The 22,906-nt window shown below is 37.5% G+C and overlaps 1 protein-coding gene across 8 annotated transcripts in view; it reads left to right on the top strand.

Moving 5' to 3' along the window:
* The window catches only part of PPP1R36 (protein phosphatase 1 regulatory subunit 36), a 36,583-nt gene that overhangs the window by 7,697 nt on the left and 5,980 nt on the right, over positions 1-22,906 (top strand). For 7 of the 8 annotated variants that reach the window (XM_036906062.2, XM_036906069.2, XM_057488384.1 and 4 more), the window contains 4 exons: positions 406-503; positions 602-668; positions 2,577-2,675; positions 12,988-13,122. In XM_036906062.2, the coding sequence (XP_036761957.2) occupies positions 406-503; positions 602-668; positions 2,577-2,675; positions 12,988-13,122 (399 nt within the window). The remainder of the gene's footprint in view (positions 1-405; positions 504-601; positions 669-2,576; positions 2,676-12,987; positions 13,123-22,906) is intronic. The other variant, XM_036906064.2, reaches the window with a different exon arrangement.

The raw sequence follows: 22,906 nt of genomic DNA, 5'->3' as shown, positions 1-22,906 counted from the left end.
ATATCATTCCCAAGGAAAGGATATGCACTATTTCACAATTATGGTGGGAGTACAGTAGTCCCTATAAATGTATCCCTATGATAATTTGGCTATTAGCAAATTTTCAGCTTTTTATATTTAAAAAAAATTCTGAACAGGGTAGCTACCCTGTAAATAGGGGATTTAAATTATCTTTTTTGTACGGAGTTAGTATTTATATTTTATGTTACGTGGTGTGCATTCCTCCTACTCCTAGCATAGTAAGGATAATGTTGCTAAAATGCATTCTTAAGTAATCCTGCATTAAACAAAACCCACTTATGATACTTAGGCTCTCATTTGTAGTAAAAGCCTCATGCACCTCCGCATAGAGTTACAAGTGACACCTTTCAAAGCTCTACTAGAGACTGTTATATTCCAAAACAGGTCGACAGATAAAAGGTTTGCTTCAAAAGATGATAAGACACCTAAAGCCTTAGAGAAACGAGGTCAGCAGGGCAACGTCACACTGCATGATGCTAAATGTGAGTGACTGTCCCATCATCTTTACGTATCTTATTGGTGTGAACCTCTGAGGCAGCTCTTTGTCTTTCTTTCAATTGTCCATCTTCTCTCCTTTCAGTCGTTGCTTTGCTTCTACTACAAGATACTGAGATGCAGCGGATCTGTTCTTTTACAACATTCATGAGGTATGTAATGCTTGAGAGACATTTTAGATCTTTGATCCCTTGTTTTGAAGTAATTCCATCTGATAAGTGATGACGAATCTGATTTTGGAGAAAGGGCATGGGGCTGGCTCTCTGCAAGCCACCCTCTCAGGACTCATTCTCAAAGACTGAGACTGAAGAGAGGAAGCCAGAAGTCATGGGAGCACAAGATAAAGTTCCAGGCCAAGGAGTATGGCAGGCACATTGTCAGAGTCCCATAAAGACTGTACTATATTTATACAATAGTTAAAGGGTATACTCATTTACTGAAGATCAGTTTTCTCCGCTAGTATGTTTGGCACCCCCAACGAATACTATGTGTGTGACACTATGTGAGTTTCTGGGCTTTTCTAAGCGTCACTTTCCTCAGATAAAAAATTGGAAGTTATGGTGTCTCCAATATGTCTAAGCATGAAAGGTGCTTTACGAGGCGCCTGAGCTGATGGATGCTCAGTGAGAGCTGGGCCCCAGCGCTATTGGCAGCCCTCCCAAATTCCCTCAGTGGTCTGTGAAGGCTGCTTATGGCAAACACCCGAGATTCTGTGCCTGAAGCTTTATTCTGCAGCAGGAGCATAGTCACCCGATTACAGGGCAAGCTAGGAGCACTAGGGCGTCAGTGACCCAGAAGCAGCCTCTAATGAGTGGTGTGCCAGAGGGGCAGTTGGTAGGTAAGTGTCCTGCTTTCCATCTGTCAAGATAATGCCTAGAAGTTTCCTACACTGTCTCCTAGAGTCTTCCATGGGACTGAATTATATTTGTCCACAGTGAAAATGAACTTGTTAACACCCCTTTGTTGGCTTCCTTCCCTTTCCTGTCTCACTTCCCCACTCCCCTACTGATATTTCCTGAGATTACTTCCCGAGTATACTACTTATTCTCAAATCTTTGTCTCAGGGTCTGTTTCTGGGAGAATCCAACCTCGGACAGGTAGTTATTAATATTGTGAAAAAAAAATCTGGAAATGCTCACCTGCACCCTGTTCTCAGTGAGGACATGTATGCCAGGGTAAGAATTTCCAGTTGCAGCTAGAAAGGAAGCAGCACAAATCTTGTAAGAATACTTAGAAAGAAAAAGACTTCTAGATGTAAAACAAATGAGATAGGACTGTAAGTCAATGCACTCTTTTTGGAGAGCAAAACTTACAGACTTCAGTATGCATATATACTATAGTCATCTTTGCAATTTCACTTCTAGGAAGTTACACAAAAATAGGGCTATAAGATAGATACTGCAGCACTGTCTATAATATTTTTAAAAGACCGACATATCCATCAACAGAAGACTAGTTAAATGAATTATGAGAGATAGAGTACTTTATTCAGCTATTTAAAAGAATGAGGAAAATCTATATGTAGTGTCATGGAAAGAGGTCCCGGCTACACAAGTAAGTGACAAGAACAAGTTGCAAAGACTTGAATATAAAGCATTATCCTGTTTGTTAAAGACAATTTTAAGGCGTGTGTTCATGCATATGTATATGTGATTGCCTGTTTTAGAAAGTTCAAGAAGGATTCTTGACAAACTTTTAACAGTGGCTACCTCTAGGGAGTAAGATGGTGAAGGAAAAGAACTTTTTACTTGCTATGTACATGCACATTTTTTAAACAATGGAACAATATTACTTGTATAACAAAAACTTAGAAAATGAAAATTAACTGATAATTAAAACTATAATTTACTGTGTGACCTCCCCAAAAGTTTTGTTTAAAAAATCATATTTCTTATATCTTCAGCAGTATAGTAGACAGAATTTTAAATGTAAATTAGTTGTGTGATTAGGCATGATAACATGTTTCTACTTATTCTTTGTTGTGTACCCGTATATTATTTATGAAAAGCTTTATGTTTGAAATATGTTAGCAGTCATTATTTTTTTAAATCCCCCCATAGGAGTAAGAGTCTTGACAATTTCCTCATGGCATTATTGTACTATTTATCTCATTACTTGGAAAAAATCTCCCTGGAAAAGAAACCCAGAAGCTATATGGTGTAAGTAGAATTATTTAGTGCACTTTAAAGTTTTACCACTCCAGTATTAAAACTAACTTTTCTCTAGGGTTAATAGATGATGGAAATTTTTATATTGTGGAGCATAGTAAAACATTTTACATGGGGGGAGTTCATCAGGTTTTTTTTTAATTAAGGTATCATTGATATGTATATTAAGGTATCATTGATAAGTTCCCCACCCCATTATAGTCACTGTCCACCAGCATAGTAAGACACTATAGAGTCACTACTTGTCTTCTCGACTATATTGCCCTATCCATGACCCCCCTACATTATGTACGCTAGTCATAATGCCCCTTAATCCCCTTCTCCCTCCCTCCCCATCCCCACTTCCCACCCACTTCCATTTGGCAAATGCTAGTCCCTTCTTGGAGTCTGTGAGTCTGCTCTTCCTTTGTTTTTTTCACTTTTGCTTTGCTGTTATACTCCACACATGAGTGAAATCATTTGGTATTTGTCTTTCTCCACCTGGCTTATTTCACTGAGCATAATACCCACTAGCTCCATCCATGTTGTTACAAATGGTAGGATTTGTTTTCTTCTCATGGCCGAATAATATTCCATTGTGTATATGTACCACATCTTCTTTATCCATTCATCTACTGATGGACACTTACTGTTGGAGGAGGAGATTAAGAGGCATTGCAGTACTTTAGCTATTGTACATAGTGCTGCGATAAACATAGGGGTGCATATGTCCTTTTGAATCTGTGATCTTGTTTTCTTCGGGTAAATTCTTAGGAGTGGAATTCCCAGTCAAATGGTATTTCTATTTTTAGTTTTTTGAGGAACCTCCATATTGCTTTCCACAATGGTTGAACTAGCTTACATTCCCACCAGCAGTGTAGGAGGGTTCCCCTTTCTCTGCATCCTGGCCAACATGTGTTGTTGCTTGTCTTTTGGATGGTGGCCATCCTAACTGGTGTGAGGTGATATCTCATGTGGTTTTAATTTGCATTTCCCTGATTATTAGCAATGTGGAGCATCTTTTCATGTGCCTGTTGGCCATCTGAATTTCTTCTTTGGAGAAGTGTCTGTTCAGATCCTCTGCCCATTTTTTAATTGGGTTATTTGCTTTTTGTTTGTTGAGGTGCGTGAGCTCTTTCTATATTTTGGATGTCAACCCCTTATCGGATATGTCATTTATGAATATATTCTCCCATACTGTAGGATGCCTTTTTGTTCTGCTAATGGTGTTCTTTGCTGTACAGAAGGTTTTTAGTTTGATATAGTCCCACTTGTTCATTTTTGCTTTTGTTTCCCTTGCCCATGGAGATATGTTCATGAAGAAGTTGTTCATGTTTATATTCAAGAGAGTTTTGCCTAGGTTTTCTTCTGAGAGTTTTATGGTTTCATGACTTACCTTCAGGTCTTTGATCCATTTCAAGTTTATTTTTGTGAATGGAGTTAGACAGTAATCCAGTTTCATCCTCTTACATGTAGCTGTCCAGTTTTGCCAACACCAACTGTTGAAGAGGCTGTCATTTCCACATTGTATATCCATTGCTCCTTTATTGTACATTAATTGACCATATATGCTTGGGTTAATATCTGGACTCTCTATTCTGTTCCACTGGTCTATGGGACTGTTCTTGTGCCAGTACTGAATTGTCTTGATTACTGTGGCTTTGTAGTAGAGCTTGAGGTTGGGAAGCGAGATAGCCCCTGCTTCATTCTTCCTTCTCAGGATTGCTTTGGCTATTGGGTCTTTTGTGGTTCCATATGAATTTTAGAACTATTTGTTCCAGTTCATTGAAGAATGCTGTTGGTATTTTGAAAGGGATTGAATTGAATCTGTAGATTGCTTTAGAAAGGATGGCCATTTTGACAATATTAATTCTTCCTACCCAAGAGCATGGGATGAATTTCCATTACTAGTGTCCTCTTTAATTTCTCTTAAGAGTGTCTTGTAGTTTCAGGGTATAGGTCTTTCACTTCCTTGGTTAGGTTTATTCCTATGTATTTTATTCTTTTTGATGCAATTGTGAATGGAATTGTTTTCTGATTTCTCTTTCTGCTAGTTCATCATTAGTGTATAGGAATGCAACACATTTCTGTGTATTAATTTTGTATCCTGCAACTTTGCTGAATTCAGATATTAGTTCTAGTAGTTTTGGAGTGGAGTCTTTAGGGTTTTTTATGTACAATATCATGTCATCTGCAAACAGTGACAGTTTGACTTCTTCCTTACCAATCTGGATGCCTTTTATTTCTTTGTGTTCTGATTGCCATGGCTAGGACCTCCAGTACTATGTTGAATAAAAGTGGGGAGAGTGGGCATCCTTGTCTTGTTCCCAATCTTAGGTGAAAAGCTTTCAGCTTCCTGCTGCTAAGTATGATGTTGGCCGTGGATATGTCATATATGGCCTTTATTATGTTGAGGTACTTGCCCTCTGTACCAATTTTGTTGACAGTTTTTATCATGAATGGGTTTTGAATTTTGTCAAATGCTTTTTCAGCATCTATGGAGATGATCATGTGGTTTTTGTCCTTCTTTTTGTTGATGGTGGTGGATGACGTTGATGGATTTTCAAATGTTGTACCATCCTTGCATCCATGGGATGAATCCCACTTGATCATGGTGTATGATCCTCTTGATATATTTTTTAATTTGGTTTGCTAATATTTTGTTAAGGTTTTTGCATCTGTGTTCATCAGGGACATTGGTCTGTAGTTTTCTTTTATTGTGGTGTCTTTGCCTGGTTTTGGTATTAGAGTGATGCTGACTTCATAGAATGAGTTTGAAAGTATTCCCTCCTCTTCTATTTTTTGGAAAACTAAGGAGAATGGGTATTATGTCTTCTCTAAATGTCTGATAAAATTCAGCAATGAATCTATCTGGTCCAGGGATTTTGTTTTTGGGTAGTTTTTTGATTATTGTTTCAATTTCATTGCTGGTAATTGGTCTGTTTAGGTTTTCTGTTTCTTCCTGGGTCAGTCTTTGAAGGTTGTGTTTTTGTAGAAAGTTGTCCATTTCTTCTGGGTTATCCAGTTTGTTAGCATATAGATTTTCATAGTATTCTCTAATAATTCTTTGTACGTCTGTGGTGTCTGTAGTGATTTTTCCTTTCTCATTTCTGATTCTCTTTTTTCCTTAATAAATCTGGCTAGGGTTTTATCTATTTTATTTTCTCAAAGAACCAGCTCTTGGTTTCATTAATTCTTTCTATTGTTTTATTCTTCTCAATTTTATTTATTTATTCTCTGATCTTTATTATTCCCTCCTTCTGCTGACTTTGGGCCTCATTTGTTCTTCTTTATCCAGTTTCATTAATTGTGAATTTAGACTGTTCCTTTGGGATTGTTCTTCCTTCTTTAAATAGGCCTGAATTGCTACATACTTTCCTCTTAGAAGTGCCTTCACTGCGTCGCACAGAAGTTGGGGCTTTGTGCTGTTGTTGTCATTTGTCTCCATATATTGCTTGATCTCTGTTTTAATTTGGTCATTGATCCATTGATTATTTATGAGCATGTTGTTAAGCCTCCATGTGTTTGTGGGGTTTTTTGTTTTCTTTGTACAGTTTATTCTAGTTTCATATCTTTGTGATCTGATAAGTTGGTTGTTACAATTTCTGTCTCTCTGAATTTACTGAGGCTCTGTTTGTGGCCTAGTGTGTGATCTATTCTGGAAAATGTGCCATGTGCACTAGAGCAGAATGTGTATCCTGTTGATTTTGGATGTAGAGTTCTGTAGATGTCTGTTAGGTCCATCTGTTCTAGTGTGTTGTTCAGTGCTTCTGTGTCCTTACTTATTTTCTGTCTGGTTGATCTGTCCTTTGGAGTGAGTGGTGTGCTGAAGTCTCCTAAAATGAATGCACTGCATTCTGTTTCCCCCTTTAATTCTGTTTGTATTTGTTGCACATATGTAGGTACTCCTATGTTGGGTGCATAGATATTTATAATGGTTATATCCTCTTGTTGGACTGACCTTTATCATTATTTAATTTCCTTCTTTGTCTCTTGTTACTTTCTTTGTTTTGAAGTCTATTTTATCTGATACAAGTATTGCAACTCCTGCTTTTTTCTCCCTTTTGTTTGCATGAAATATCTTTTTCCATCCCTTCACTTTTAGTCTGTGTATGTCTTAGGGTTTGTAGTGAGTCTCTTGTAGGCAGCATATAGATGGGTCTTGCTTTTTAATCCATTTTGTAGCTCTTTGTCTTTTGATTGGTGCATTCAGTCCATTTACATTTAGGCTGATTATCTATAGATATGTACTTATCACCATTGCAGGCTTTGGATTCATGGTTACCAAAGGTTCAAGGGCAGCTTCTTTACCATCTAACAATCTAACGTAACTTGCTTATGACGCTGTTGTAAATACAATCTGAAGATTCTTTTTTTTTCTCCCTTCTTTTTCTTCTTCCTCCACTCTTCATATGTTAGGTGTCATATTCCGTAGTCTGTGTATCCCTTGACTGACTTTGTAGGTAGCTGATTTAATTTGCATTTGGTTAGTAATTAATTGGTCTACTTCCTTTACTGTGGGTTTTATTTTCTCTGGTGACAGCTATTGAGACTTAGGCATACTTCCATCTCAAGTAGTCCCTTTAAAATACACTGTAGAGATGGTTTGTGGGAGGTAAATTCCCTCAACTTTTGCTTATTGGAAATTGTTTAATCCCTCCTTCAAATTTAAATGATAATCTTGCTGGATAGAGTGTTCTTGGTTTGAGGTCCTTCTGTTTCATTGCATTGAATATATCATGCCACTCCCTTCTGGCCTGTAAAGTCTCTGCTGAGAAGTCTGATGATAGCCTGATGGGTTTTCCTTTGTAGGTGATCTTTTTTCTCTCTCTACCTGCTTTTAATACTTTGTCCTTGTCGTTGATCTTTGCCATTTTAATTATTATTTGTCTTGTTGTTGTCCTCCTTGGGTCCCTTTTGTTGGGAGATCTGCACCTGAGAGACTATTTCCTTCCCCAGATTGGGGACTTTTTTCATCAATCATTTCTTCAAAGACACTTTCTATCTCTTTTCCTCTCTCTCCTTCTTCTGAACCCCTATAATGTGAATATTGTTCTGTTTGGATTGGTCACGCAGTTCTCTTAATATTGTTTCATTCCTAGAATTCCTTTTTTCTCTCTCTGCCTCAGTTTCTTTGTGTTCCTGTTCTCTAATTTCTATTCCATTTACCATCTCCCCTACCTCATGTAATCTGCTTTTAACACTCTCCATTGTATGTTTCACTTCAGCAACTGTATTGTTTAAGATGTCTGTGTCCCTCCTGAATTCGTCCCTTAGCTCTTGAATATTTTTCTGTAGCTACATTAGCATGCTTATGCCTTTTATTTTGAAATTCTTTTTCAGGAAGATCAGTGATTTCAGTTTCACTGAGCCTTCTTCCTGGTGTTTGAGGGATTTTGTATTAAGGCTCCTCTGCATTTTCATAATCCTATTGGATAATGAGAACTATTAGGTTTGTGTAGGTGGTGCCCTGTAGTGTCCAGAAGCTCTGCTCTTCACAGCTGCCTAGGACCTGGAGCGATGGTAGTGGTTGCAGTCAAGTGGTGCCAGTGCCTGTTCTAAAGAGAGAGCTCTTTCCTGCTTCCTAATTGCAGTGCCTGTCTCCACTGTCAGGGCCAGTGAGCTGTGTGCAGGCAGCAGCATCTGTGTTAAGCCCCTAAGCTGCCATAAGCGAGACTGCCCTCCTGCTGGCCTGGAGCATTGGTGGGGTTCACAGGTGAGCTGCATGGTTGCCTGCCAGGAGGACAGAGCTCTTTCCTGCTTCCTGGCTTCAGTGCCTGCCTCTGCTGTCAGGGCCAGTGAGCCATGTGTGCAGGGAGCAGCCCCTAAGCTGCCATAGGCAGAGCTGCCATCCTGCTGGACTGGAGCAATGGTGGGGGTCACAGGAAAACTGCCCTGGGCCTGCCGGGAGAACAGAGCTCTTTCCTGCTTCCTGGCTGCAGTGCCTGCCTCCACTGTCAGGGCCAGTTAGCTGTGCGTTCAGGGTGCAGTCTCTTCATTAAGCCTGTGTAGTTGCCATAAGTGGGGCTGCCCTTTGGCTGGCCTGGCGTGATGGCAGGGCAGCAGGTTTGTGCACATGTGCAGGCCAGGAGGAAGGAGCGGTAGGCTGCTTATCACGGTGAGGGGGCCTTGGGGCTGTGTTGCCAGCCAGGGGCATGGAGCACCTGACGCTCCTGAAAGTTCCCAACCTGGTGGGCTGAGTGTGCCAGGATGATTTTGCCCACCTGTTTCTACTCCTGAGCAGCAAGCTCTGTGTAATCCTTGCCCCTTTAGCAGCCCTCTCACTGTTGGGAAGTCTTTCAAAGTACCCACCTTTCTTTTATCCCAGAGCAGCTGGTTCTGGTAACCTGTTCTCCACAGTGACTGGAATCTCATCCTCTGACTTTGCTTTTCAATCCCTCTAAATCCAGAGCACTATGCAATGTGGGTTTGTGCTCCCGGATTAGATTTCTAGGGCTGGGTATTTAGCAGTCCTGGGCTTCTACTCCCTCCCTGCTCTGTTTCTCTTCCACTGGTGAGCTGGTGTCGGGGGAGGGCTTGGATCCCACTGGGTTATGGTTTTATTACTTTACTCTTTTCCATGAGATGTTCTCTTTTCCTAGGTGTAAACTGGCTGGTGCAATCTTATTTCTGGTCACTCTTTTAGGAATAGTTGCATTTATTGTATTTTCATTTTATATGTGGTTTTGGGAGATTTTTGCCTCATTTCTCACACTGTCATCTTTTTTTGAATTGAGTTCATCACTGATTAATCCAGATGGGTATTCTGGTAACAATATTCCAAACAATATAGCCCAGCACTGCCCAATGCTAATATAATGAGAGCCATATAAGTAATTTAAAATATTCTACTAACCATATTTTAAAAATATAAAAAAATACCAGTGAAACTAATTTTAGTAATATATTTTATTTAATCCAGTGACTCAAAAATGTAATCATTGCAACAGGTAGTCAGTATTTGGGAGTTATTGATGAAATAATTTGTCCTTTTTTTAGTAATAAGTCTTTGAAATTTGGTATCTATTTTACACTTACACTTTACCTGAATTCAGACGAGTCACAGTAAGTACTCAATAGCCACATGTGGCTGATGGCTACCATATTGGACAGTGCAGATATAACTTGTTTCTATGCTTTTGTGCTTACAAAGTTCTTGCTAGGGCATTTGTAAACATTGAGTGAAAAAACTAAGAATTAAAAAAATTAACAGATACAACCAAACTGATAATCCCTATCACAGAAGAAAACAAGATTTCTTAGACTATGTATGAAGAATTTAACTGCTTTAGGCAGAAGTGGCTCAGAGCTATACCGGGCAAGAATCTGGGAACTCAGTGTCCAGAACAGAACAATGCCTCTCAGGCTTGGTGACCTTTTGCAAGCCATGGAACTTTCCAAGCACCCAGACTGCCCTCCCTAGTACAGTGATTTAGCTGTTAGGAATGCTGGGTAGAGTCACCAAATTGTTGCTGTAGAATGTTTATAAAATGCAAAATCCTTGCAAACAACCAAGCCCTTTGAAGAATATTTTATGGATAAATACATCTGGAAAGCAGTTTTGTAAAGAACCAAATAAATAAATCAAACACTGCTGTTCCAGAAAAGCCATCATAACATGCAACCTCCATGTTACTTCAGGGCTGCATTAGACAACAGAGCAGCCAGAGGTCATGAAGTGTTTCTATGGTGGCAAGCAAAAGGGCTCAAGTCAACTCTGGGCTCGGAAGGTTTCAGAAGTCTTACTATTTACCAAAAGAAACTTATTAGACCTTTTGGCACATTAGCTTATATTTTGCCCCATGTTCTCTAATTCTGAGGGTGAGGATTATTGCTAATCTAGCAGAGACATTTGCTTCATTTCTGGGTTCATATTAATAAATAACAGAGAAAAAAAAGTTTAACAAACTTAGTTGTATTGAGGAATCAGTTGCAAAATGACAAAGAAAAATAAAAGCCTCATAATTATATGGTTCTATTATAATTCTAAAAAATTATAGTAACTTTACATTTTCAGGTTTCCAGTAGTCAGTTGATTTACTTATTATAATAGATATAAATATAGATTGCATTGAGATAACTGGATATAAATAACTTTAAAAAGAAATTGATTTAAGTGAACTAGTGAGGTATAACAGATAATGATGGTGTCTACAGCGTTTTCATCCAGACTGGACAATTTCTATTATCTTAGCCCAGTGGTTAGCATCTGGGAGGAAAGCTTACAATCTATGAGAGAAGAGCAGAAAGGGATGTAGAAGGATATCAGAACTTTATGGTTTTAGGTAACTAAAAGCCCTAATTCCAGAAGAAGGAGGCTTATCCCCATTTTACATATGAAGAAGTTAAGGCTCAGAGAGATTAAATAGCTGGTTGGAGATTACATGCCTAGTTAGGGGTGAGGCTGAGATTAGAGTCCAGATCTAACTCCAAAGCCTGTGCCTAAACCACTGTGCAGTATGCCTATCACCCACTACCAATCAATCAGGCCATCTTTTCCAGAGTCCATCCATTTGTCATTAGGATTTACAACTCTGAACAAAGGCACAATAATGTCTGTACTTTTAAACATCATATCATAAGTATTTTTCAAGTTATTAATCTTCATAATTGTAATTTTTAATGGTGGCATAATTTTCCATCAAGCCGATGTATGTTATTGACTTGTTGACTTACCTACTAAGGGACAGTATAGTATAATGGGTAAGGGTACAGACTTGGGTGCCTGGCTTAAATCTGTGTGGAATCATATATTAGGTTAATAAATGTCAAGCTTTTAAATATACCTGGCTATATTACTACTACTTTTGTTCCTCTATTTTTATATTTTGGGGAGTTTCCAGTATTCCTGATAGACAAATAATAAATCTTCATTAGGTTTGCCCCATAATTTGGGGCAATTTTTTAAAAAGAACAAATTTTCAGGAGAGATTATTGGATCAAAGTTTATGATCAATTGTATGGCACTTGAAATTATTATCAACTTCTTTTCCAAAGGACTATATCTGGGTTTGTTTTAAATGTCAGACTCTACCCAGGCCTACTGAACCAGAATCTTGGAGAGGGGGGCTGGCATTGGGAATCTGTTCTTTTAGCAAGTACCCTAGTGATTCTTAGATATTTTAGATCTTGAGAACTATTGACCTCAAGGTTTCAAAGCATGTCTTGATTGTTGAAGTTTGTTTTATTTTGTTTTCAATGGCAAAAGAAGAGTATTAGCTACTGGAAGCTCTGGCAAAGTAGGGGTGAAGGGTAAGGGTCAGGGTTGCCAAAGGAAACAGGGAGGCAGGCATGGTGATGGCCACTGGCAAGTGTGTGAGGCTATGTGTTTGGGTTATATAAAATTTAGGTATTTAAGGTTGAAACCCTTTTTATCAATTCCAAAAACTCATTTTATTTCGGTGACTCACAAGCCTTCTCACCACACGGGATAAAGTTCTGTGTTTGAAGCATCTGTATTATACTTAAGCCCACCCCTTTCCCCCACAACATATCCTCATGTGGTCAGTCTAGTGATTAACACCAGAAGGGACAGTAATTTGTCCCTATTGTTTAGAGTACATTTCATTTGGTTTCAATCTTCCTGAAAATTAAAAAGCAGAGAAAAGCTAATGCCACTTTATTTTTCACTAGCAATCATTGGAATGTATTGTCAGCAATATATTATACTATATTATACTGCAGAAACTTGTAAAATTGGGCTTCAGACATGCAGTAACCTAACAACATTTTGCCTTTTAAAAGTTTATTGCAGTTCAATTGGAGCTGGAGGTGTGTTTTCACAGGGAAGCAAGGCTACTATAATCGATGCTAAAGTCCCTAGAATAGTGGTACACACATACCTCCTCAGCAAACAGAACTGAGAATAGGCAAATGCTGAGTAGTTTAAATTTTGAGCCGCTAAACTTAGTAGTAACACAGGAACCCAGGGGAAGCTGAGGCAGGAAAGAATCTCCATGTCTGTTTTAGCAAAACAGCAGGAAAGTGGGCTGTTAGCTGCCTCAGAAACCAGTATAGGTAATTTGTTAGTTGAGCTGTTCTATGTAAATCAGGTCTGCCTATATATAAAATTAAAGATACATGGCATAAAGTATAAAGAATCTATAAAAATGTGAAAAGTCACTGGAAGCTTGAGATGCTGATTACAGTGATAAATATTAAAGGACTTTGAGGACCTCCATTTGCCGGGATGAAATAAATGAAAGGATAAGTGAGATGTGTTGACTCACTTGTATTTCTTTCAAAATAGTTTATACTTCTGACTTTTTGCTAATTGATATAGGCATTTGCCCAAATTAATCCAGATTATCCTTTTTCTTTTCAGAGGCTTTGTAGAGAAAAAAGAGATAGAATTGATTCTAAGTAAGTTAGAAGCAGCACAGAAATACCTGGCAGAGAAGTACTGTGTCCTTGTCCTGGGCTTGGCGATGCCTGACAAGCATCACATGTGCTGTGGGAAGTAAGTACGTGCTGAGGATGTCTTTAGACTTTCATGTGTTTGTATGTCCACATCCTGAAGAACCTTAAATTTGACTTTTGATGCCCCTGAGAAAGTTCCCTTTTTTGTTGTATGAAATAACCTGGCTCAGCTGAGACTTGTCTGAAAACGTATGATGCCTTGAGAAAGCCGAGTGAGTATGGGAAGAATCCAGAACCTGAGCTGATATTTTAATAACTTTCCACTGCTTGTGTTTAGATGACCTTTCCCTCGGAGTATATCAGAGCGTGGGACCTTGCTCTCAGCCAGGAAGGCTTCCGGCTGCCACGCGAGGGCTGGTTGGCCACGTCGGGCGGGAGGCCGAGCGATGGGCCCGTTAAGGGGTCCTGGGTGTGTCCCCTGCTCTGCTTGTTTTACAGCAACAACAGTTATGGGTGCAAGCAAGGCAGGTGGGGCTCTAAGGGAGCCCTGTTCGTGCGAAGAGAACTTAACCTTAGGATGACAATTTATACACTACTGTAATTAAAACTTAAAACCATCTTATCATAGGAAAGTTTGGAATCACAGGAGGGAAAGCCCCAATCCTCAACCCCAAATCTCCTTCCCTGAGTAGATTCACAACAGGCTTAAGATCCACACCATGGTCATGGCCAGAACTTTTTAACTTTAAAGGAAAAGAAGAACCCAATACATGATTTTACTCTTTCCACGTTTCCCACACTTTCACAATACAGATATTTGTATATATATTTTTTGTGTTCTACATTTTCTATGTACCTTTTTCTGTTACTCTGCTTACATAATTTCACCTACCACTTGGAATAGCAACTATAGTTATTCTGTTGTATAATACTTAATCATTCCTTTGTGTATATTTGTGTGCTTTCAGTTTTTCTGTGTTCACACCAGCTCCTGACTTAAGGCTTATTATCCAGAATGTATTTACTTAGAAGGCATGAACAGTTTTTTAGTTCCTATTACATTGCCAAATTGTTTTCCAAAAAGATTAAAACATACTGTATCACTCTCAGCAATAAGCATATTTTTACTAGCTTAATATTTTATTAGCTTCATATTTTAAATAACTTAAAATTATATTAAAAACTTAAGAGATATTTCACTTGACTTTGACTACCTTTCATGGCTGTGGAGTCTGTATTCTTTTTCTGTGTAAAATAATTTATTGCCTGTTCCTCATCTAGTTTTAACCATTTATCAAATGGAAACTGGGAATTTGTGTAATTTATGTTGCATATAGCAAGTTTGGTCATTTGTTTTTATGGTTTGTTGCTTTCCTTTTGATATTTATGTTTTTATACATTGTACAAATGTTTTAAATTGTTATTTATTTGCATATTTCCACCTTGCTTCTGATGCTATTTGATAGTCATACAAGTTCTTGCATTCCTGTTTCATCCTGTTCATTCCTGGGTTAAAGTTCTTACTTTTCTTTTTCTTTTTTTTTTAAATGGAGTACCATTTATATACAATCTTTTGTTGGTTTCAAATACACAACAAGATAACATTTACCCATATTATCAAATCCTCACCCCCTCCAGTGCAGTCACTGTCCGTCAACGTAGTGAGATGTTACAGAATCATTAATTCTCTGTGCTGTACTACCGCCCCTGTAACCAACCTATATTGTGATTGCATATTATTGTGCCCCTTAGTCACCTACCCCCTTCCCCCAACCCTCCCAACACCTCCCCTTTGGTAACCACTAGTCCCTTCTCGGGGTCTGTGAGTGTACTGCTATTTTGTTCCTTCTGTTTTGCTTTGTTTTTATGCTCCACAAATGAGTGAGATCATTTGGTACTTGACTTTCTCTGCCTGGGTTATTTCACTGAGCATAATACTCTCTAGGTCCATCTATGTTGTGCAAATGGGAAGATTTCTTCTTATTTTGCTTTCATAGCTTTTAAAAATAGGGTTTCAAAAATTGTTAAAGTCTTTGATCCATTTGAAATTTGTTACAGCCTATCAATCAGATGCCCTATTAATCTAAGATAATCTTTCTTTAATAATATCCACCTTTCCAATATTTATTAGTGATTTTTATTGTAAACCATTTCTTGTTTCTTAGATGTTGAGTTTTTCTAATATTTTAACCCATTTTGGAGAATTCCTATTGAATTCTATTAATCGGTTTTTCTGTTTTAAACACAGAACTATACAGGTTATATTTTGCTTTGCTTTATTCAACAAGCATTATTGAGTGTCTGTGTAGTCATGTGCTAGGTACAGAGAAAATAGTCTGTGCCCTCAAGGAGTATACAGACTAGTGGAGAAGGTATCAAGTGAGAAAACCAGCCATGGGGACAGGTACAGTAAAGGTGTAGACAGAGACTGGACACCCAGAGCAGGAGAGGTGAGGACCTCAGGGAGTGAGCCAGGCTGGAAAGGAGGTAACCTGACAGCTGAAAATAAGAGGTCCCACCTGTTACCTTCAGAAATCTTGCGTGTGGCAGTCCAGTCTTGCCTGTTTGAGATAAATTTCACTATTAATCAAGTTCTAAAAGATACCTACTAAGAATCTTTTGTTGTATATTGTGTTAAAAGCTATACTTGAGCTTGGGAAATAATGTCATCTTTACTATTTTGAATCCTCTCAAAGAGTTGTAAGATATATTCTCCACCTATTCGTATCATTCCTTATTTTATCCATTAAAGTTTTACATAATAATCCTTAAAGAAATGTATGTGGTCCTACATTAGATTAGCACTTACATATTTAGTTTTTTATAGCAATGTGAAATTTTGGGTTATTTATTTGCCTTTAATTATGCAAAAAATTCAAACAATAGTTTTATATATAGTTAGTTTATAGTTAGTATATAGAGTTAAAAATGGAAGTCTCCTACTTCCTCCAGTCTTATTCCCTTCCTTAGAAGTAAGTACTGTTACTTCTGGTTTTGTATGTCCTCCTAGCTTTCTCTCCAGCTATACATATACACTTACCTTCTTATTGTTGTGAATATACATAGGATAATGCTATAGGTGTCATTCTGAAATGTGCTTTTTTCACTTACAAATCTTGGGTATCTTTGAATATCAATACACATATTCTTTTTAAGAATGGAATACTTCTTAAACTATGGATATTAAGGGCTTATTATACTTAACTGATTATCCATTCCCCTGTTGATGCATGTTTGGTAGTATATTTTTTATGATAAAATACAAAACAATGCATTTGGTTTTATTGATTTATGTTATAATCTATGATATATGTTAAATACATTTCTTACCTATTCACAATTTTATTTCTTTGGATTTTCTAGATATTATAATCATATAATCTGTAAATGTAGTTTTCAGATTTTATTTTTTCCTAGAGTGCCATATTTTAAATTTTTATTTTGCCATAATAGTAGCATTTCTAATTCCATTGAAGAAGTGACTAAAGTCAGCCTTATCTTTTTTCTGTTTTAAAAAAGAATAAACTAGTACATATTTACTTATTGTGTTGACCCTTAGTTAAAACAATTAATTATTCATCATGTTAATGTTTCCCTATATGTTCAAATATAGTTTTGTTCTTTCTGTTTATAGAATTGATGCAGTCATGTAAAAATTTTAAAACAATACAGAAAAGGAAAAGGTAAATCTGTTGAAGTACCATAACCAAAATAGCTGTTGTCTACATTTTATTATCCTTTCAGATATCTCTGTTTGCACACACACACATAATTTTACATAAGTGGAGTTTTATTCTTCATAACATTCCATCTGTAAAATATACATAATAATGCACCTATTTCATAGATTGATTGTGAAAACTAAGTGATACATAAAACCCTGGCACATAGTATGTACTCAGTAAATGTTAGCTGTTATTATTTCATTTTTATTATTATTGTTATTGATCTTTTATAGTAGTCAGTATAGCTGTACAACATCTTTAATGGCTTCCTGGTATCCAAATGCACTTGACTTACTGATGACAGTTGAAATGTTTCCTTTTTAAATATTATGAATAACACTGCAATGGACTTTCTTACACCTGTTTTTTTTTTTTTTGTACTTGTCTAATTTGTCCTAAAGATAAATTCCTTACAGTATGTAATTCCTGGGTGAAAGAGTATGCATGTTTAAATATGACACATTATATTTAAACTTGAAAAGTCTTCCTCAAGAACAGATGTTACCCTGAAAGAGGAAATAAATGGCAAGACAGATAATATATTAAGAATGAAGGAGTAATTTTTTAAAAGCCTCACATTATCAAACAAGTTATTGAATATTTTGAGATTTAAAAATATTTACTGTTTTCCCATTCTCTTTTGGGGCTCTGTGATTTGTCCCTGTTTTTGTTGTAATTTGAGAATCTAAAACCCTTAATGAAATTCTGTATTTATACTTTGCTTTTCTTACCTGGTTTTTCCAATTTATTTTACTTTTATTTTTTATCATTACTCTTAACCCTTACTAAAATGTTTATCTTCATTTTAATGTCTTTCATGTAAGCTTGGATTTCCTTGTAGTAAACTTTACAACTATTGCATGTGGTTAAGAGAAAATTTTTTTTCAGTTTTTCCGAGTCTTGAAACCTTTCCTTCTACCTACAAAAAGAAAAGTCAGGTCATTCAGAGACTGTGTTGGGTTAATAACTTCATTCTTCAGTTGGAGTAGATTTTCTCCAAGCTTCTCCACAGTCTAAGGCTCAGGCATATGTTCTCTCATTTCTTCTTGGCTATTTATAAGGACCTTCATTGGTCTATAAGATTTAAAAACAAAAATGCATACGAAGTTTCTCTCAAATGGGACTTGATGTTTATTTGGTATATTTTCAGTTCAGGTTCATTTTCTTTGGTTTTTGGCTATATTTCGGCATTGTTGGCTATTTCTTTTCTCTTGCACCCCTCCTGTCCACAGTGGTAGATATATTTGGCCTGCTTCCTGCCATCTCTGTGATTCACTTTGTGTGAGTTACATTGATGGGGATGTCTTCTTAATGCATCTCTGGCAGCATCCATCCTTTATTATATACTACATCAGTTCTGCTCTTAAGAGTTTTCCCTGCTGTGATCAGTTCTTCAATGGAATTGACGAGAGCTGTCTTCCAGCATGGCAGCCACAAAAAGAAAACATGCCACTCAGATCTGCTACCGTAGGGGCACAGTTGACCAGTGGCCCTGCTGCTGCACTGGGAATTCACCAAGTTTGCACTGAGGCTGTGCTTCTCATGGATTGTCTCCAGCCAATGTCTGAATGCAGTAGGGACGCAAAAGCAGGTCCAGGCCTACCAGATGGACTCCTCTTTTGGATGACTCAGGTTTGAGGACTTCCCTTTGGCCTGGTCGGAACTTTTTTAGAGCTGCACAGCTGTCTGAAACTCTTCCTGTGCCGTCTTTCCTTTCTCCTTCACAGCAATCAGACGTGCATCCTGGTGTGACAGCTCTCCTTGCCTTCTCCAGCTCTCTCTTTATTTTCTGTCATGGTTGTTTTCTCCAGTGAATGTTTTGCATATCTAATCCCATCTTGGCATTTGCTTCTCAGAGACCTGAACTAACATACCCAACATCATAACATTTTTTTAAATTTTGCCTTCATTGTTTCATTTTATATCCTTTAAGGTTATAGTCAGTCCTCATCTTTTATGCACATTCAGCTTTCTACAATCTGTTATTTCTTATAATACTACTCCTAAATCAGTGTTTTTCAAAACTGCAGATCACAACATATTAGTGGATCTTTTAATCAATTTAGTAATGTCATGAAGAGAACAGACTAGAATAAAAAAAATCAGAGCACACATGTAAGTGAAGTTAAATATTGTTTCAGGAGACTCATCTTGTATGTACTGGGGTCTCAGTATTAAATATATGTCTTGCTGTGGGTTACAGTTAACAAAGTTTGAAAGCCACTGCCTATCAATTCTCATATTTTCATAAGAATGCTTTTGATCAAACTTTTCAAGCCATTACATAATGAATAGCATTACCTGTCAGGCAATAGTTCTATGTAGGCAGCTGTGTTAATTTGCAGGATCATTTGAATATATAATTGAATTTTCCCTTTATCTTGGTAAAAAACAAAAGTGGGGGAGAATGGGAATACCTAATGTCTCAAAGTACTGTTTATTCAATTCTGGAAACCATTGAGCATCTGTGGAGAATTTTTAGCTGTTGTTAGATACTCATAGGAATTAAATAGGCCAAAGGTGGCTTCACTGCAAAGGATAAGAACACATATTAATTATGGAATTGTTTCCTTTAATAACTCTAATGGGTGAGGTATAGTAATATATGTAATAGAGAGATACTTAAAATTGGACATTGAGGTTTCAGCATCAAAAAACATTCCTGTGGTCCAAATATAGGAGAACTTTGTAGGTCCCTGGAGCTGTTGGTAGAGATTCAGGTTGCCATAGACCCCATTATTTAGGAAGAAATGGTATTTTCTTTTTTCTTGAAAAAATTTTCAAGAGTTATTATGATAAAATTATAGATTTACAGCTTCCTACTCAATCACTTGTAATATCACCTTTTCTCAACCTAACATTAAATCTAATTTCTTCTGTCTTCAAAGTGTCACTTCAAATTGAGAAAACTGGAATTTGAGGTTTGTAGTAGTCAACCTGGGCTGCCAAGTTGACTGGTAATAACAAATTACCAGAGACTAGGTGGCTTAAACTACAGAAATCTATTTCTTGTCGTTCTGAAGCTCTGAGTCTGAGATAAGGAGCCAACAGTCAGGTTCTGGTGAGAGCCAGACCCTCACGGCTTCAGACAACTGCCTTCTCATTCCATCCTCTAGAGGAGAGAGAGAAAGCCCTAGTCCCTCTTCCTCCTCTTAAAAGGACACTGATCCTCAAAGCCTAATTTGGCTACCCAGAAAATGAGCTAAGATACAATATGAAGAAGAACTTCCAACATCAGCACTCTGTGGAAGAGTCATACCAGAAAAGATGATCATCAAAAAACCTCAACAAAGATCCAGGCGATGCTGCAGTTGTAGCTGCATTCATCCCACCAGTTCCTGGACTTGCCATTGGAATGAAGAAGGAGATATCTAAGCTGGCCTGTGCATACAGTAAAACAACAAATTAGATTGGATCTATACTGTTGGAACTCAACCAAGAATTAGGAGAAGTGCAAGTTGCAGCGCTCCAAAATCTTGCAACTATAGACTATCTACTGTTAAAAGAACATATGGGATGTGAACAGTCCCCAAGAATGGGTTGTTTTAATTTGTCTGATTTCTCTCAGACTGTTCAAGTTTGGTTGAACAATATCCATCATATCATAGATAAGTTTTCACAAATGCCTAGGGTGCCTAACTGGTTTTCTTGGTTTCACTGGAGATGGCTGGTAATTATAGGTCTGCTTTGGTTATGTAACTGTATTCCTATTATGTTAATGTGTGTGCGCAATTTAATTAGTAGTTTAAAACCTATACATGCTGAAGTTACTCTACAAGAAGATATGTCAAAGAAATAATCAATCTTCCCATGTTTTCTTCCGTCTGCTACTCCTATAGCTTTTCTTCTTCCTTCCTACTTACAAGCCTTAAATAGAATTCGTGCCTCAAATTGAATTTACCGAATATCATAATTCTCCCAAGTGATAAAGATACCTCAAGACAAATACTGGGCATAAAAGCCACAGGGCATAAATCTGCAAAGTAGAAAGCTAACCTTTTCAAACAATATTGCCTCTCTCTCACTTACCAACTTTACATTTCCCTGTATGGCCCCGGAAGATGACTGGTTAGCCAGAGACGGGTAAGATTCCTCAAGGGAGGAACAACCTAAGACAGGCACAGTCGCAGGGGGGCCATCAGGTGAGAAATTGGGGATCAACAGAGGTGAGGCTTAACACCTCACCCCCCCTGTTTTGAGAGAAATCTTCTGCATCCGTAGTTGTTTTATTGCCCTTGTCTAGCTTGGATTAACACTTAGTCTACAGGCACAGACCTGATCATCTACATTTGCCCTCTTACAGCACTAAACTATGTTTTCTACCTTTATCTTGCATCTACCTACCACTTCAGCATTTTATTAAACATAATAATAATAATAATAATAATAAGGGAGAAATGTGGGATTCACATATAAATCAAGTATAAAAATCAAACGAATAGTCATATCTGACCTGACTGTTTATAGTTCATGATGCGTGATCAAAACTGAAAGTTTCTGTGATGACTGCCCTTGTACTGTTCACCATGTAAGAACTTATTCACTATGTAAGAATTTGTTCTCCATGTAAGAACTTGTTTGTTATGCTTCAGAAGATTGGAGACTGACGAGAATTAGGCTTGGGGTGGATTAATGATTGTGCATTGAGCATTGAGTCCCCTATACAGAATTTTATTGTTGTTAACAACCAACAACCATTTGATCAATAAATATGAGAGATGCCCTCTCAAAAAAAAAAAGACATCAGGAAAAAAAAAAAAGGACACTGATCCTATCACGGGGGCTTCACCCTCATGACCTCATCCAAATGTAATTCCCTCAACAACCCTGTCTCCAAATACCATCGCACTGGGGGTTAGGGCTTCAACAAAGGAATTTTGTGGGGTGGGGAACAAACATTCAGTCTATAACAAGGTTAAAAAAACCACCTACTCTAAAAAAATCATTGCCCATACTTAATGTTTAATCTCTAAAAGCACATAAGCATTGCAAACTAATCTGGGGATAAAAAAGCTGAACTATAAATAATCCTGTCATAATTAGAGGGTTGATTATGTCTTTGGGTTTCCTGGATATAGAACTTCCACTTGTGTTGTTATACTTTTAACAGTACATTTTTATTACAATGTAATTTTTATACAAAATTTTTAAAGAGCTCATTGTGTTTAAAAGTAAGTGATTGCTTCAGTTTAGTTCTAGATAATTTCCAAGAGATGCTGGTCCTTTTGCTATTGTATGCACCATCATCTGTTTTTATCCTGCCTGTTGGATAATAGTTTGGAGAATAATCAGTTTAGAGGTCACCATCCACCACTCACACAACAAATTCCATACAGGTCAAAGAACTGAACAAAGGATATATATATATATATATATTGGTATCATTAATATGTACAATTACATGAGCAACATGGTAGTTACTAGACTCCCCCCATCATCAAGTTCCCCCCCACATACCCCATTACAGTCACTGTCCATCAGCGTAGTAAGATGCTATAGAGTCACTACTTGTCTTCTCTGTGCTATATTGCCCTCCCCTTGCCCTGCTCCCGCATTATGTGTGCTAATCGTAATGCCCCTTTTCCCCCTTATCCCTCCCTTCTCACCCACCCTCCCCAGTCCCTTTCCCTTTGGTAACTGTTAGTCCATTCTTGGGTTCTGTGAGTCTGCTGCTATTTTGTTCTTTCAGTTTTTTCTTTTGAACAAAGGAGATTGAGGAAAACAGATTACAGGATGGTTTTGCCAGTAAATGTTTGTTAATTGACCATGGATATTGATTATGTCCTTGAAGGAAGTTTATATTGCTCTTTTGGTTGTTTTTATCTAGAAGAAGATGAGGACAGTGTTTTGGCCAGTTTTGAGTGTTAACTGATCGGGGCATACCATTATTTCACTTCCTCACACTGTGAATAAGCCGGTATTCTCGTGAGAACATTTTCATGTGTATTTTCTGACTTTTCGTTCCAACATATACACACTTAATATTGGACAAGAACACCTTATGCTATCATTTATCTCTGGAGTTAAATTAAAGATTTCAGTAGAACCAGCAATTTGGGGGCTGTTAATTTGGTGCTTTCATGTTTCTTGAGAAGTAGGAAGACATGCTTTTCTATTTTAAATACATCTGTGAAATCCTGATACCAGAAAAGCTCTGGC

This window comes from Manis pentadactyla, chromosome 11, assembly GCF_030020395.1.
Source record: "Manis pentadactyla isolate mManPen7 chromosome 11, mManPen7.hap1, whole genome shotgun sequence".
Classification (NCBI taxonomy): domain Eukaryota; kingdom Metazoa; phylum Chordata; class Mammalia; order Pholidota; family Manidae; genus Manis; species Manis pentadactyla.
Note: the sequence above shows the minus strand (reverse complement) of the source record. Positions and strands in the feature narration are given on the sequence as shown.